This window comes from Scyliorhinus torazame, chromosome 11 (genome assembly GCF_047496885.1).
Source record: "Scyliorhinus torazame isolate Kashiwa2021f chromosome 11, sScyTor2.1, whole genome shotgun sequence".
Taxonomy (NCBI): Eukaryota; Metazoa; Chordata; class Chondrichthyes; order Carcharhiniformes; family Scyliorhinidae; genus Scyliorhinus; species Scyliorhinus torazame.
In genome coordinates, this window is record NC_092717.1 from 183,138,606 (window position 1) to 183,155,053 (window position 16,448).

Here is a 16,448-nt window from a genome sequence, read left to right on the forward strand (position 1 = left end):
TAGGAAAGAGCTGAATTTGCGAGGTTAGGCAAGAGTGACTGCTTTACAGAACATAGCATCAGTTTGCTCTAACAAAATTCAAGTCAATGGGGATTGGGAAAAACTCTCCACTGGCTGCAATTATACCTAGCACAAAGGAAGATGGTTTTGCTTTTTGTAGGCCAATTATCTCACGGGGGTTCCGTTGGCCAGTGTTCTAGGCCCAACCATCTTCATCTGCCTCATCAATGACCGTCCCTCCATAATAGGATCAGAAGTGGGGATATTTGTTGATGATTGCAGTGTTCAGTTCCATTTACAACTATTCAAGTGCTGAAGCACTCCGTACCTACATGTAGTAAGACTTGGACAACATTTGGGCTTCAGCTGATGAGTGGCAAGTAACATTTGTGCTACACAAGTGCCAGACTGTTGACTATCTGCATCAGGAGAGTTATCGAACCACCTACACTAAACATTCAACACCATTAGAGTAGTGGAATTCTCCACCATCAGCATCATGGGAGATCACTGTTGACCAGAAATTCGAATGGTCCAGCATATAAACATGATGCCTACTGGAGCAGATCATAAGCTGAGTATTATAAGCTACAGAATTCATTATCTACAAGGCACAAGTCAGGAGTATGATATCTCCATTTGCCTGCATGAATGGAGTTTTCTCTGTGCCTTAATCATAGAATTTACAGTGCAGAAGGAGGCATTTGACCCATCGAGTCTGCACCGGCCCTTGGAAAGAGCACCCCACTTAAGCCCCACACCTTCAACCTATCCCTGTAACCCAGTAACCCCACCTGACCTTTTTTTTTTGGGACACTAAGGGCAATTTAGCATGGCCAATCCACCTAACCTGCACATCTTTGGACTGTGGGAGGAAACCAGAGCACCCAGAGGAAACCCACGCAGACATGGGGAGAACGTGCAGACTCCGCACAGACAGCGACCCAAACTGGGAATCGAACCTGGGACCCTGGCGCTCCAAAGTATTTGAGTTTCTGTTCCTTTATGCAGTATTATTACAGTTTTCTCCAGTCATTTCCTGAAGATGCCATCTTTGGATACGGTTCCAGAGTCTTTCATGCGTAAATTTCATACCTGCTCTATCTGACAACATCACACACCCTGCACCCCCACCAATACCCAGTGTTGTGTTATGCTTCTTCACGTCGCATAAGCTGCTTTCTTGATGTAGACTCTGACAAAGGAAGGTTCAGACTTGGAGATGGCTTTAACACATTTATTGAACAGTTAACAATTCTCCCACTTGAGTTCGACCCGCCTGCTGATTTCATAGATTTCATAGAATTTACAGTGCAGAAGGAGGCCATTCGGCCCATCGAGTCTGCGCCGGCTCTTGGAAAGAGCACCCTATCCGAGGTCCACACCTCTACCCTATCCCCATAACCCAGTAACCCCACCCAACTAAGGGACACTAAGGGCAATTTATCATGGCCAATCCACCTAACCTGCACATCTTTGGACTGTGGGAGGAAACCGGAGCACCCGGAGGAAACCCACGCACACACGGGGAGGATGTGCAGACTCCGCACAGACAGTGACCCAAGCCGGAATCGAACCTGGGACCCTGGAGCTGTGAAGCAATTGTGCTATCCACAAGGCTACCGTGCTGATCTTACTATAGTAACTCAATCTAACTAACCAGTCTGCTCTAATCCATGCGGTGGGTGTGATGCTTCCTGATCTGCCCCTGTGTCTCTGAGAGTCGCCTATGGAAAGAGGCAGAGCATGTGTGCCATGTCTTTTTATATGGGTAGCCCCCTTGTGGTAGTGTCACCTCTGGGTGTGTCGTGACTGCCCATTGGTCGTGTCCTATCTTACTGACCTATTGACTGAATGTCCGTGTGTCATGATGTCTCTGGTGCTCCCTCTAGTGTTTATTTAGTCCTAGTGTATCTACATTAACCCCTTGTGTATTTGCAGTGATGCATATCACCCCCCCCCCCCTTTTTCGTGTTACATATTTTCTGAACAGTGTTAAAGGAAAATTGAACAAAATAGGTAGATAAGTGATGACATGTACAAATCATGATGACAGTGATGATTACACAATACCAAATAATATGTATGAGTCCAAAGTTCATGAATTAATATGGTCGAGTCGCTTTCTTGTTTTGTTGTTGAAGCGGTGATGTTGATGTTGTCATTGCTTTGTGAACGCCGTCCGTGTCCCTGTGCTTCAGGAACCAAGAAGTCGTCAAATCACTTTGTTGTCTGAGTTGGACTCTATTTTTCTATGCTTGTGATAACGATGCAGTATGTAATCTGTGTCGTCTGACCTGGACTGTTGTTTGTGATTGCAATATTGATGCCGTAAGTCAGCTGCCTTGAAAGCTGGTTTGCTTGTTCGTAGTAGAGCAAACTCATCTGCCTTGAAAGCTGGTTTGCTGGTTTACAGTGGAGCAAACTTGGATCGGTGAGATTTGCTGTCATGCCATGGTATGGCTGTACTCTTGCCAGTGTTGGGAGCTGTGTTGTTACATTGTCCTGCATTTGCAGAGCTGTACCTTCTCATACCAGTCGTTGGTCCAGTGTTGTTGGTTTTGTCATGCTTGTTGTTGACGATGGTGCCTTTGGTACGCTTCTTGTTCTTGTCAGTGTTGTTGATTGCTTAGGTTTTGTTGTTGTGTTAGTTGCGCTCAATGACCACACCGAGTGGAGAATTTGATTACTTCACAAAGTTACTTGTGCCAGTGTCCTTTGTGGCATCTGCTGTTTCACTGAGTGTGCCGTCTGATTCCTCGGCTCTCCCCGTCTGGAGTCATGTCCGGTTCACTAGAATCATCGTTGGTTTGTCGAGTGCCTCTGTACACACTAACTGAGGTCTGTCACGTTGCACATCTGGTATGGGAAGTGGGATGCCGTTGTCACTTGTCGCACATACAGTGGGTAGAGCCTCAGTGTCTTTTTGTTCACTTGAGCGTGGTAGACTGTCATAGTCTTCTTGCTGTGCACTTGAGCGTGGTAGACTGTCATAGTCTGCTTGCTGTTCACTTGAGGTTGCTAGACCTTCGTCGTCTTGTTCATGCAAGGACTGCGCTCTGGAGTCTTGCGTTGCTTCCATCGTGGAGTCTGTCCATGAGCTCGCTGTGGAGGCTTGTGTCACTCTTGTGTGTTCCTCGCAGTATTCTTGAAACTTGTCCAGGACTCCCTGGAAATCTCTCTTGTCTTGCCCTTTGGAGTACTTGAAGGTCTCGAAGATTTCTGCTGCTCTTGCACCGACAATGGTGAGCAGAAGCTTTATTTTCTCTGCATCTGCCACGCCATCTAGGTCGGACGCTACCAGGTAGATCTCAAATCTCTGCCTGAACGCTCGCCAGTTTGCCCTGAGATTGCCGTGGTACCTGAGCTGCTGCGGAACCGGAATCTCGAACATCTTGCCTGGGTGCTGTTGCTGGTAGTCACGGATTTGTTGAGTTGAACTGTAGGGATTCAACAGGTCACTAACTGGTACCATGTTGTGTTATGCTTCTTCATGTAGCATAAGCTGCTTCCTTGATATTTACTCTGACAAAGGAAGGTTCAGACTTGGAGATAGCTTTAGCACATTTATTGAACAGTTAACAATTCTCCTATTTGAGTTCGACTCTCCTGCTAATCTTACTATAGTAACGCAATCTAACTAACTAGTCTGCTCTAATCCATGCGGTGGGTGTGATGCTTCCTGATCTGCCCCTGTGTCTCTGAGAGTCGCCTATGGAAAGAGGCAGAGCATGTGTGCCATGTCTTTTTATATGGGTAGCCCCCTTGTGGTAGTGTCACCTCTGGGTGTGTCGTGACTGCCCATTGGTCGTGTCCTATCTTACTGACCTATTGGCTGAATGTCCGTGTGTCATGATGTCTCTGGTGCTCCCTCTAGTGTTTATTTAGTCCTAGTGTATCTACATTAACCCCTTGTGTATTTGCAGTGATGCATATCACCCCCCCCCCCTTTTTTCGTGTTACATATTTTCTGAACAGTGTTAAAGGAAAATTGAACAAAATAGGTAGATAAGTGATGACATGTACAAATCATGATGACAGTGATGATTACACAATACCAAATAATATGTATGAGTCCAAAGTTCATGAATTAATATGGTCGAGTCGCTTTCTTGTTTTGTTGTTGAAGCGGTGATGTTGATGTTGTCATTGCTTTGTGAACGCCGTCCGTGTCCCTGTGCTTCAGGAACCAAGAAGTCGTCAAATCACTTTGTTGTCTGAGTTGGACTCTATTTTTCTATGCTTGTGATAACGATGCAGTATGTAATCTGTGTCGTCTGACCTGGACTGTTGTTTGTGATTGCAATATTGATGCCGTAAGTCAGCTGCCTTGAAAGCTGGTTTGCTTGTTCGTAGTAGAGCAAACTCATCTGCCTTGAAAGCTGGTTTGCTGGTTTACAGTGGAGCAAACTTGGATCGGTGAGATTTGCTGTCATGCCATGGTATGGCTGTACTCTTGCCAGTGTTGGGAGCTGTGTTGTTACATTGTCCTGCATTTGCAGAGCTGTACCTTCTCATACCAGTCGTTGGTCCAGTGTTGTTGGTTTTGTCATGCTTGTTGTTGACGATGGTGCCTTTGGTACGCTTCTTGTTCTTGTCAGTGTTGTTGATTGCTTAGGTTTTGTTGTTGTGTTAGTTGCGCTCAATGACCACACCGAGTGGAGAATTTGATTACTTCACAAAGTTACTTGTGCCAGTGTCCTTTGTGGCATCTGCTGTTTCACTGAGTGTGCCGTCTGATTCCTCGGCTCTCCCCGTCTGGAGTCATGTCCGGTTCACTAGAATCATCGTTGGTTTGTCGAGTGCCTCTGTACACACTAACTGAGGTCTGTCACGTTGCACATCTGGTATGGGAAGTGGGATGCCGTTGTCACTTGTCGCACATACAGTGGGTAGAGCCTCAGTGTCTTTTTGTTCACTTGAGCGTGGTAGACTGTCATAGTCTTCTTGCTGTGCACTTGAGCGTGGTAGACTGTCATAGTCTGCTTGCTGTTCACTTGAGGTTGCTAGATCTTCGTCGTCTTGTTCATGCAAGGACTGTGCTCTGGAGTCTTGCGTTGCTTCCATCGTGGAGTCTGTCCATGAGCTCGCTGTGGAGGCTTGTGTCACTCTTGTGTGTTCCTCGCAGTATTCTTGAATCTTGTCCAGGACTCCCTGGAAATCTCTCTTGTCTTGCCCTTTGGAGTACTTGAAGGTCTCGAAGATTTCTGCTGCTCTTGCACCGGCAATGGTGAGCAGAAGCTTTATTTTCTCTGCATCCGCCACGCCATCTAGGTCGGACGCTACCAGGTAGATCTCAAATCTCTGCCTGAACGCTCGCCAGTTTGCCCTGAGATTGCCGTGGTACCTGAGCTGCTGCGGAACCGGAATCTCGAACATCTTGCCTGGGTGCTGTTGCTGGTAGTCACGGATTTGTTGAGTTGAACTGTAGGGATTCAACAGGTCACTAACTGGTACCATGTTGTGTTATGCTTCTTCATGTAGCATAAGCTGCTTCCTTGATGTTTACTCTGACAAAGGAAGGTTCAGACTTGGAGATAGCTTCAGCACATTTATTGAACAGTTAACAATTCTCCTATTTGAGTTCGACTCTCCTGCTAATCTTACTATAGTAACGCAATCTAACTAACCAGTCTGCTCTAATCCATGCGGTGGGTGTGATGCTTCCTGATATGCCCCTGTGTCTCGGAGTGTCGCCTATGGAAAGAGGAAGGGCATGTGTGCCCTGTCCTTTTATTAAGGGTAGCCCCCTTGTGGTAGTGTCACCTCTGGGTGTGCCGTGACTGCCCATTGGTCGTGTCCTATCTTACTGACCTATTGGTTGAATGTCTGTGTGTCATGATGTCTCTGGTGCTCCCTCTAGTGTTTATTTAGTCCTAGTGTATCTATATTAACCCCTTGTGTATTTACAGTGATGCATATCACCACACTCGGCTCTATTCTTCTCCTCAGCAATTGTTTTTCAAATGCACAATTGAGATCATCTGGGTTTTTAACCATGTTGGAGCCATTGTAATTCAACCCAATTCTGTTCTTTACGCAGCGGGGGATCATTAATTTGTGAAGAGTAGGAATCGTTCCAGTTAAGGTGAAGTGACTCAACAGAATCTAACAGGAGTTTGGGTAATTCTATCCATGTGCCTCAGCAGCAGCTCAACTTACTTTGCATTAATCTTAAATAAAGTTTAGAGAGTGGCAGAGTATACTGTCCAGTGCTCTTGGTGGATTGTGCCTTGACTTAGTCTTCAGTTTTAGTCACCAAGACATGCGAGGCATTGAAGCATTGGAGATAGTGCAGAAGAATGGCAATCATGAACCCTGAGAGTCAGAGAACTTAACCGTGAGTAAGAACTGTCAAAACTTAGCTTTCCTGTCTTCAGTCTATCACTGGCTATATGTACGGTAGTAAAAGATGTAGGAAACTTCAAACCAGATATGTTATTTGATGTTACTGGTGCCAGTAAGACAATATTGCGGTTGAAACTGGTAAAGGACAAATTTAGGACTGCTGGCAGTAAGTTGTTTTTCATACCATGTGCAGTCAATATATGGACAAGGACATCTAGCTCACGGTCTGGCTGCAGAAGCTCTTGAATCATTTCTTTAAAAATAAAATTGCCTGCTGTGATGCCAGGAACTTTGGGATGAATGAACTCATAGGTTGATTGCATGCAACCAAGGTGTTGGGTGCCTGCTGGTGCCTTCTTGGGCAGAATTGGAGCTGGAAATTGCAGGGACAAAATGACACATTTGTCTAGATATTTGACAAACTGGAAAGATAATTAAGGACTCATAAGATTTTTAAAAAATTTACGGCTTTCTCTTCATGAAGCTTTGATTTGACTGTTTACTCAGGGCCCTGTTGTCCTTGGTGAGCCTCAGTTGCCAGAAGATCTAATGAAGAACCAATGCCGGTTAGTGACGACGACAACAACCTCAGTAGTCGGCTCGCAGGGCCCGGAAGCATACTCCAACTCCATGTCTTCTGAAGTAAAGGTCCCTAATCCGAATAACAGATGTGAACTCTCACCCTGCAGTCCATCTCTCCTCCTGCGGAACATTGATAAACAGGTATGTGATCAGTAGTTTCAAGTGCTGCAAATCCAAAATGTTTCTGAAATATTTAAAAGAAACATTCAGTACAAATCACCTGAGCCAGAATGTGCTGTTTAAGCAAAATCAATCAATGTCTATCCTTTTTTAGATTGAAAAAGTGACATTGAGAAACAAAAATCTTTTCTCATTTTGTTGTGATTTGCAACACCAGGCAGCTAAAACAACTTGTTTAATTTCACTTTCAGAGTTCTCGCCTTACACAGTCTCTGGGAAACCTCATCTGCCCCTCCAGCCCTTCCTGTAGCTCCCCCTCAAGCTCTTCACTACTGTCTAAAGTCTGCACGCCACCAAGGCAATTAAATGGGCTGCTGAACAGGTGAGTTACTTTACACTGCAATTGGTCCTTGTGACTGAATTAAGGGCATATAGGTTTTTTTGAGTTACTGTTTGCACTTAAGTGCTTAGGATTTGTTATCAATTCAACTGTATAAATAACATTTAAAAAAAAAAAGAGATTTGGAATGATCTCATCATTTGCCTCACTGGCTTTTATCTTCACATTTAAAGTTTGCATTCTAGTCCTTTGGACAACAGTTCGCTGGACAGCTCAGACACAGAGGAAATCCTGTGGAAAAGGCCTCGACTAGATGGGCTTACCATCCCTTCATCACCACCAGACAACAGTTGTGTTGCCGCCAGAGTTCGTCCTGTCCGGAGGTACAGGAAAAGGAGGCTGGTCAGATCTAACTTGGCATGCTACCTTGGTAGAAAGGTGTGTGACTCTCTCTGTCGGTTAACAAAAATTGCATAGGCTGGGATTCCTGTAAATTCCCCAGTTCTTCAGTAGATGGGTTCACAATTTGATACTTTAGTGGGATGTCTTGTTCAAAATATCCCAGACTTAGCCCTGGTCTGTGCAGAGTTTGTTGTTGGTGTTGGGTTGCAATAGATGTCAGTATTCCCAGGCCACAGAGTGGAAAAGGCAGCTGAGGTTTTCATCCCTGATTGTGCTCTTGTGACTTATTTTTGAAAATGATATGCATGAGTGTAAATGTGCAATTCTTTAACTCATTGTGATTAAATAGCCTCCCGATATCACCTATATAGATTCATACTTGATGAACAGTAAATGGGGTGACGTACCAGAGATGTACTGGTGTCCATGGAATTTTCCCTAATTTTGAATCTGCTCCTTCCGAAGGGAAGGTGAACATTTGTGTGGAGAATTAATTGGCTGTGAGAAATTACATACCCACTATTGAGCCAACCTGGACTGTAGAAGAGCAACAGCCTCAAGAAACCAAACTGGTGGTTGAATGAGATTGCGTTTTTCATTTACGGGATGTGGGTGTGGCTGTAAACCAGCATTTATTGCCCATCCCTAATTGCCCTTGAGAAGGTGGTGGTGAGCTGCCTTCTTGAATTGCTGCAGTTGCTGAGGTGTAGATACACCCATAGTAAGAGTATAGAGAGTGCAGGGGGGTATTTAAGACATTACAAAAATAAATCAGGAGAGAAAAGATGCGGACATGAAAAACCAGTGGGGGGGAAAATAAAGAAAAATTACATGGTGTTTTCTAAATATGTTAAGAGCAAGAGAGTAACCGGGAAAAGATTACGGCAAATTCAGGATCAAAGTGGCAACGTATGTGTGGAGCCAAAAGACGTAGATGAGGTATTATACGAGTATTTTACATCTGTGTTCACTATGGAGAAGGGCAAAATGGATATAAAAAGCAGGGAGTGGACTGTGATATAATTGAACAGAGTAGCATTGAGATGGAGGAGGTGTTAGCGGTTTTTGCGGACTTAAAATTGATAAATCCCCAAGCCCTGATGAGATGTATCCTATGCTGCTGTGTGAGGCAAGGGAGGAGATTGCAGGAGCTCTGATGCTAATTTTCAAATCCTTTCTGGCCACAGGAGAGGTGACAGACTGGAAGGCAGCTAATGTGGTACCACTATTCATGAAGGGAAGTAGGGAAGAACCAGGTCATTATAGGCTAATGTGCCCAAATCAGTGGTAGGGAAATTATTGGAAAAATGTTCTGAGGGACAGAATTAATCTCCACTTGGAGAGGCAAGGATTAATCAAGAACAGCCAGCATGGCTTTGTGGGGGGGGGAAATCATGTGTAACAAATTTGATTGAATTTTTCAACGAAGTGACTAGGTGTGTGGATGAGGGCAGTGCAGTTGATGTAGTCTACATGGACTTCAGTAAGGCTTTTGACAAGGTCCCGCATGGGAGACTCATCAAGAAGGTAAGACCTCGTGGGATCCAGGGCAATATGGCAAATTGGATCCAAAATTGGCTTTGTGGCAGGAGAGAGGGTGTTGGTCGAAGGTTGTTTCTGTGCCTGGAAGCCTGTGTCCAGTGGTGTACCGCAGGATCGGTGCACACTGCCTGCTGTCCGTAGTGTATGTTAATGATCTAGACATGAATGTAGTGTGGTAATTCGTGAGGAGGAAAACCTTAGATTACAAGATGATCTAGGTGGGCAGAACAGTGGAAAATGGAATTTAACCCTCAAAAGTGTGAAATGATGCATTTTGGGAGAACTAATAAGGCAAGGGAATACATAACAAATGGTAGGATGCTAGGACGTACAGAGAACCAGAGGGAACTTGGGATGCATGTCCCAACGATCCCTGAAGGCAGCATAAGGGAGATAAAAAGGTATATGGGATACTTGCCTTTACTAGCTGAGGCATAGAATATAAAACCAAAGGGATTTTGATGAAGCTGTATGAAACACTTGTTAGGTCACAGCTAGAGTACTGTGTGCAGCCCTGGTCGCCACACTATAGGAAGGTTGTGGTTTCACTGTAAAGGGTGCAGAGGAGATTCACCAGGATGTTGCCTGGCCTCCAGTGTTTCAGTTATGAAGAGTGGCTGGATAGGTTGGGATTGTTTTCCTTCGATTAGCGAAGGCTGAGGGGAGGACCTTATCGAGTTGTGCAAAATTTTGAAGGATGTAGAGAAGGTAGATGGAAAGAAACTTTTCCCCTTCATGGAGGCGTCAATAACCGGTGGGCATAGATTTAAGGTAAGGAACAGGATTTGAGGCAAAGCATTTCAACCCAGAGTGTGGTGAGTATCTGGAACTTACTGCTTGAAAGGATGGTCGAGGCTGGAATCCTCACTGGCGAGATGTTAGGAAGCACTTCTTCACGCAAAGCGTGGTAGAGGTTTGGAACTCTGTCCGACAACAGCAGTTCAAGCTAGAACAGTTCATTTTAAATCTGAGTTCGATGGATTTTTGTTAAGGACAGATATTAAGGGATATGGGCCAAAGGTATGTGTATGGAGTTAGGCCACAGATCAGCCATAATTTCATTGAATGGTGGGAGAGGCTTGAGGGGCTGAATAGCCTGCTCATGTTCCTATGAAAGGGTGGGAGAGGCTGGAACCCTCACAACATTTAAGAAGCATTTAGATGAGCACTTGAAAAGCCATTGCATATCAGGCTATGGGCCAAATACTGGGAAATGGGATTAGAATCAATAGGTGTTTGGTAGCTGGCACAGACATGATGGGCTGAAGGTCTTTCTGTACTGTAAAACCCTGACTCTGAGTGTGCATAGACCAGGAAGATCCCAGATTTGTTTGTGCATTAATGCTGACTTTGCCGAAGCTCGTCAGGAAAGTAGTGGTACAGATACGAGGTTTGACTAAAGTGTATCAGGGAGAAGAAGATTACAGAGTTCCAATGTCTGACTGCTGTCCATCAGTTCCTGCTGGAATATTGGCTTGAGTGCATGTTAGTCAGGTAGTGTTAGATTTGGCTCTGATCTGAAATGCTCAAAAAAATATTTTGATACTTGTTTTCTGGGATTGTATCTAAAAAATGGCTGTGTTGGTGATGTACCAGAGGGTGTGCCCACTGGCTATTAAAACAGACCCTTACAAGAGACAGCTCTTTCAGAAGGAGAGGAGAGAAGAAAGGGAAGATGTTATGATAGCATTTCAAAGTTAATTTCAGTTGACAGTGGTTAATGTGTTCCTTGTATCTGACGCAGCAACCGTGGTACAATCATACAACAGCCCTTACATTGTGTGATCCCTTTTCCCAGGCCCAGCGTCCCCTCAGCGTCAAATGTAGCTGCGACTGGCCCAACGTGTGCATTTTGTGTGGCTCCAAAACCCTGATGCAGACTATGGATCAGCCCAGCATGTCTCCACAGGAGCGTGTGGCTATAATGGAGCCCTGCTATCACCCCATATTGTCACTTCCTCAAGGTAAGTGTGTTTATGCCACTATTATATTCAAAACTAATTGTTATGTGATTTCCCTTGGATGTTGTATGTCATTGGCATTAAATCAAGCACATGCAGTCCGTCTATAAGACCATAAGACATAGGGACAGAATTAGACCACTTGGCCCATCGGATCAGCTCCGCCATTCAATCATGGCTGATATTTTTCTCATCCCTGTTCTCCTGCCTTCTCCCCATAACCCCTGATCCCCGTATTAATCAAGAACCTATATCTCTGTCTTAAAGAAGCTCAGTGATTTGACCTCCACAGCCTTCTGCGGCAAAGAGTTCCACAGAGTCACCACCCTCTGGCTGAAGAAATTCCTCCTCATCTCTGTTTTAAAGGATCGGCCCTTTAGTCTGAGATTGTGTCCTCTGATTCTAGTTTTTCCCACAAGTGGAATCATCCTCTCCACGATCACTGTATTCAAGCATCGCAGTATCCTTTAAGTTTCATTAAGAACCCCCCTCATCCTTAAACTCCAACGACCCAGAGTCCTCAACTGTTCCTCATACGACAACCTGTTCATTCCAGGGATCATTCTTGTGAACTCCTCTGAATCTTTTCCAAGACCAGCACATCTTTCCTTAGATATGGGGCCCAAAATTGCTCACAATAGTCCAAATGGGGTCTGACCAGAGTCTTGTATAGCCCCAGAAGTACATCACTGCTCTTGTATTCTAGCTCTCTCGATATGAATGCTAACATTGCATTTGCCTTCCTAACTGCCGACTGAACCTACATGTTAACCTTAAGAGAATCTTGAACAAGGGTTCCAAAGTCCCTTTGTGCTTCTGATTTCCTAAGCATTTCCACACTTCGAAAATAGTTTATGCCTAAATTCCTCCTTCCGAAGTGCATAACCTCACACTTTTCCACATTGTATTTCATTTGCCACTTCATTGCCCACTCTCCTAGCCTGTCCAATTCCTTCTGGAGCCGCCTTGCTTCCTCAGTAGTACCTGTCCCTCTACAGATCTTTGTATTACCTGCAAACTTGGCAACAGTGCCTTCAGTTCCTTCTTCCAGATCATTAATGTATCTTGTGAAATGTGGTCCCAGCACAGACTCCTGAGGCACACCACTAGTCACCGGCTGCCACCCTTAAAACGACCCCTTTATCCCCACAATGCCTTCTGCCAGTCATCCAATCCTCTATCCATGCCAGGATCTTACCCGTAACACCATGGGCTGCTAACTTAGTTAACAGTCTCCTATGCGGCACCTTGTCAAAGGCCTTCTGGAAATCTAAATAAATCACGTCCACTGGTTCTCCTTTGTCTAACTTCCTTGTTACCTCTTCAAAGAACTCTAACAGATTTGTCAGACATGACCTCCCCTTGACGAAGCCGTGCTGACTCAGTCCTATTTTACCATGCACTTCCAAGTACTCCACGATCTCATCTTTAAAAGTGGACTCTAAAATCTTACCAATGACCAAAGTCAGGCTAACCGGCCTATAATTTCCCATCTTCTGCCTCCCTCCCTTCTTAAACAGCGATGTTATATTAGTCACATTCCAGTCCTCTGGGACCCCCCCTTGCCTCCAGTGATTTCTGAAAGATCACTACCGATGCCTCCACAATCTCTTCAGCTATCTCTTTTAGAACAGAGAACATAGGAAAATACAGCACAGAACAGGCCCTTCGGCCCACGATGTTGTGCCGAACCTTTGTCCTAGATTAATCATAGATTATCAATGAATTTACAGTGCAGAAGGAGGCCATTCGGCCCATTGAGTCTGCACCTGCCCTTGGAAAAATCACCCTCCCCAAAGTCAACACCTCCACCCAACACTAAGGGCAATTTTGGACACTAAGGGCAATTTATCATGGCCAATCCACCTAACCTTCACATCTTTAGACTGTGGGAGGAAACCGGAGCACCCGGAGGAAACCCACGCAGACACGGGGAGGATGTGCAGACTCCGCACAGATAGTGACCCAAGCCGGAATCGAACCTGGGACCCTGGAGCTGTGAAGCAATTGTGCTATCCACAATGCTACCGTGCTGCCCTTAAAAACAAATAAATCTACACTATATAATTTTACCGTAATCCATGTACCTATCCAATAGCTGCTTTAAGGTCCCTAATGTTTCCGACTCAACTACTTCCACAGGCAGTGCATTCCATGCCCCCACTACTCTCTGGGTTAAGAACTACCTCTGACATCCCCCCTATATCTTCCACCATTCACCTTAAATTTATGTCCCCTTGTAATGGTTTGTTCCACCCGGGGAAAAAGGTCTCTGACTGTCTACTCTAACTATTCTCCTGATCATCTTATAAACCTCTATCAAGTCGCCCCTCATCCTTCTCCGTTCTAATGAGAAAAGTCCTAGCACCCTCAACCTTTCCTCGTAAGACCTACTCTCCATTCCAGGCAACATCCTGGTAAATCTCCTTTGCACCTTTTCCAAAGCTTCCACATCCTTCCTAAAATGAGGCGACCAGAACTGTACACAATACTCCAAATGTGGTCTGACCAAAGCTTTGTGCAGCTGCATCATCACCTCATGGCTCTTAAATTCAATCCCTCTGTTAGTGAACGCTAGCACGCCATAGGCCTTCTTCACAGCTCTATCCACTTGAGTGGCAACTTTCAAAGATATATGAACATAGACCCCAAGATCTCTCTGCTCCTCCACATTGCCAAGAATTCTACCATTAACCCTGTATTCCGCATTCATATTTGTCCTTCCAAAATGGACAACCTCACACTTTTCAGGGTTGAACTCCATCTGCCATTTCTCAGCCCAGCTCTGCATCCTATCTATGTCTCTTTGCAGCCGACAACAGCCCTCCTCACTATCCACAACTCCACCAATCTTCGTATCGTCTGCAAATTTACTGACCCACCCTTCAACTCCCTCATCCAAGTCATTAATGAAAATCACAAACAGCAGAGGACCCAGAACTGATCCCTGCGGTACGCCACTGGTAACTGGGCTCCAGGCTGAATATTTGCCATCCACCAACACTCTCTGACTTCTATCGGTTAGCCAGTTCGTTATCCAACTGGCCAAATTTTCCACTATCCCATGTCTCCTTACTTTCTGCAGAAGCCTACCATGGGGAACCTTATCAAATGCCTTACTAAAATCCATGTACACTACATCCACTGCTTTACCTTCATCCACATGCTTGGTCACCTCCTCAAAGAATTCAATAAGACTTGTAAGGCAAGACCTATCCCTCACAAATCCGTGCTGACTATCCCTAATCAAGCAGTGTCTTTCCAGATGCTCAGAAATCCTATCCTTCAGTACCCTTTCCATGACTTTGCCTACCACCGAAGTAAGACTAACTGGCCTGTAATTCCCAGGGTTATCCCTAGTCCCTTTTTTGAACAGGGGCACAACATTCGCCACTCTCCAATTCCCTGGTACCACCCCTGTTGACAGTGAGGACGAAAAGATCATTGCCAACGGCTCTGCAATTTCATCTCTTGCTTCCCATAGAATCCTTGGATTTAGCCCATCAGGCCCGGGGGACTTGTCTATCCTCAAGTTTTTCAAAATGCCCAACACATCCTCCTTCCTAACAAGTATTTCCTCGAACTTACCAGTCTGTTTCACACTGTCCTCTCCAACAATATAGCCCCTCTCATTTGTAAATACAGAAGAAAAGTACTCGTTCAAGACCTCGCCTATCTCTTCAGACTTGATACACAATCTCCCGCTACTGTCCTTGATTGGACCTACCCTCGCTCTAGTCATTCTCATATTTCTCACATATGTGTAAAAGGCTTTGGGGTTTTCCTTGATCCTACCCGCCAAAGATTGTTCATGCCCTCTCTTAGCTCTCCTAATCCCTTTCTTCAGTTCCCTCCTGGCTATCTTGTATCCCTCCAACGCCCTGTCTGAACCTTGTTTCCTCAGCCTTACATAAGTCTCCTTTTTCCTCTTAACAAGACATTCAACCTCTCTTGTCAACCATGGTTCCCTCACTCGACCATCTCTTCCCTGCCTGACAGGGACATGCATATCAAGGACACGTAGTACCTGTTCCTTGAACAAGTTCCACATTTCACTTGTGTCCTTCCCAGACAGCCTATGTTCCCAACTTATGCACTTCAATTCTTGTCTGACAACATCGTATTTACCCTTCCCCCAATTGTAAACCTTGCCCTGTTGCACGCACCTATTCCTCTCCATTACTAAAGTGAAAGTCACAGAATTGTGGTCATTATTTCCAAAATGCTCCCCCACTAACAAATCTATCACTTGCCCTTGTTCATTACCAAGTACTAAATCCAATATTGTCCCTCCTCTGGTCGGACAATCTACATACTGTGTTAGAAAAGCTTCCTGGACACACTGCACAAACACCACCCCATCCAAACTATTTGATCTAAAGAGTTTCCACTCAATGTTTGGGAAGTTAAAGTCACCCATGACCACTACCCTGTGACTTCTGCACCTTTCCAAAATCTGTTTCCCAATCTGTTCCTCCACATCTCTGCTACTATTGGGTGGGCCTATAGAAAACTCCTAACAAGGTGACTGCTCCTTTCCTATTTCTGACTTCAACCCATACTACCTCAGTAGGCTGATACTCCTCGAACTGCCTTTCTGCAGCTGTTATACTATCTCTAATTAACAATGCCACCCCCCCACCTCTTTTACCACCCTCCCTAATCTTATTGAAACATCTATAACCAGGGACCTCCGACAACCATTTCTGCCCCTCTTCTATCCAAGTTTCCGTGATGGCCACCACATCGTAGTCCCAAGTACCGATCCATGCCTTAAGTTCACCCACCTTATTCCTGATGCTTCTTGCATTGAAGTATACACACTTCAACCCATCTCTGTGCCTGCAAGTACTCTCCTTTGTCAGTGTTCCCTTCCCCACTGCCTCATTACACGCTTTGGCGTCCTGAATGTCGGCTACCTTAGTTGCTGGACTACAAATCCGGTTCCCATTTCCCTGCCAAATTCGTTTAAACCCTCCCAAAGAGTACTAGAAAACCTCCCTCCCATGATATTGGTGCCCCTCTGGTTCAGATGCAACCCGTCCTGCTTGTACAGGTCCCACCTTCCCCAGAATGCGTTCCAATTATCCAAATACCTGAAGCGCTCCCTCCTACACCATTCCTGCAGCCACGTGTTTAGCTGGACTCTCTCC

General features: G+C 45.2%; 1 protein-coding gene across 2 annotated transcripts in view; it reads left to right on the plus strand.

Moving 5' to 3' along the window:
* LOC140385696 (KAT8 regulatory NSL complex subunit 1-like) overlaps nt 1-16,448 on the plus strand; it is a 274,249-nt gene that overhangs the window by 204,158 nt on the left and 53,643 nt on the right. Inside the window, exons 3-6 of one of the 2 annotated variants that reach the window (XM_072468119.1) lie at nt 6,856-7,071; nt 7,302-7,432; nt 7,624-7,828; nt 11,133-11,298. In XM_072468119.1, the coding sequence (XP_072324220.1) occupies nt 6,856-7,071; nt 7,302-7,432; nt 7,624-7,828; nt 11,133-11,298 (718 nt within the window). The remainder of the gene's footprint in view (nt 1-6,855; nt 7,072-7,301; nt 7,433-7,623; nt 7,829-11,132; nt 11,299-16,448) is intronic. The other variant, XM_072468120.1, reaches the window with a different exon arrangement.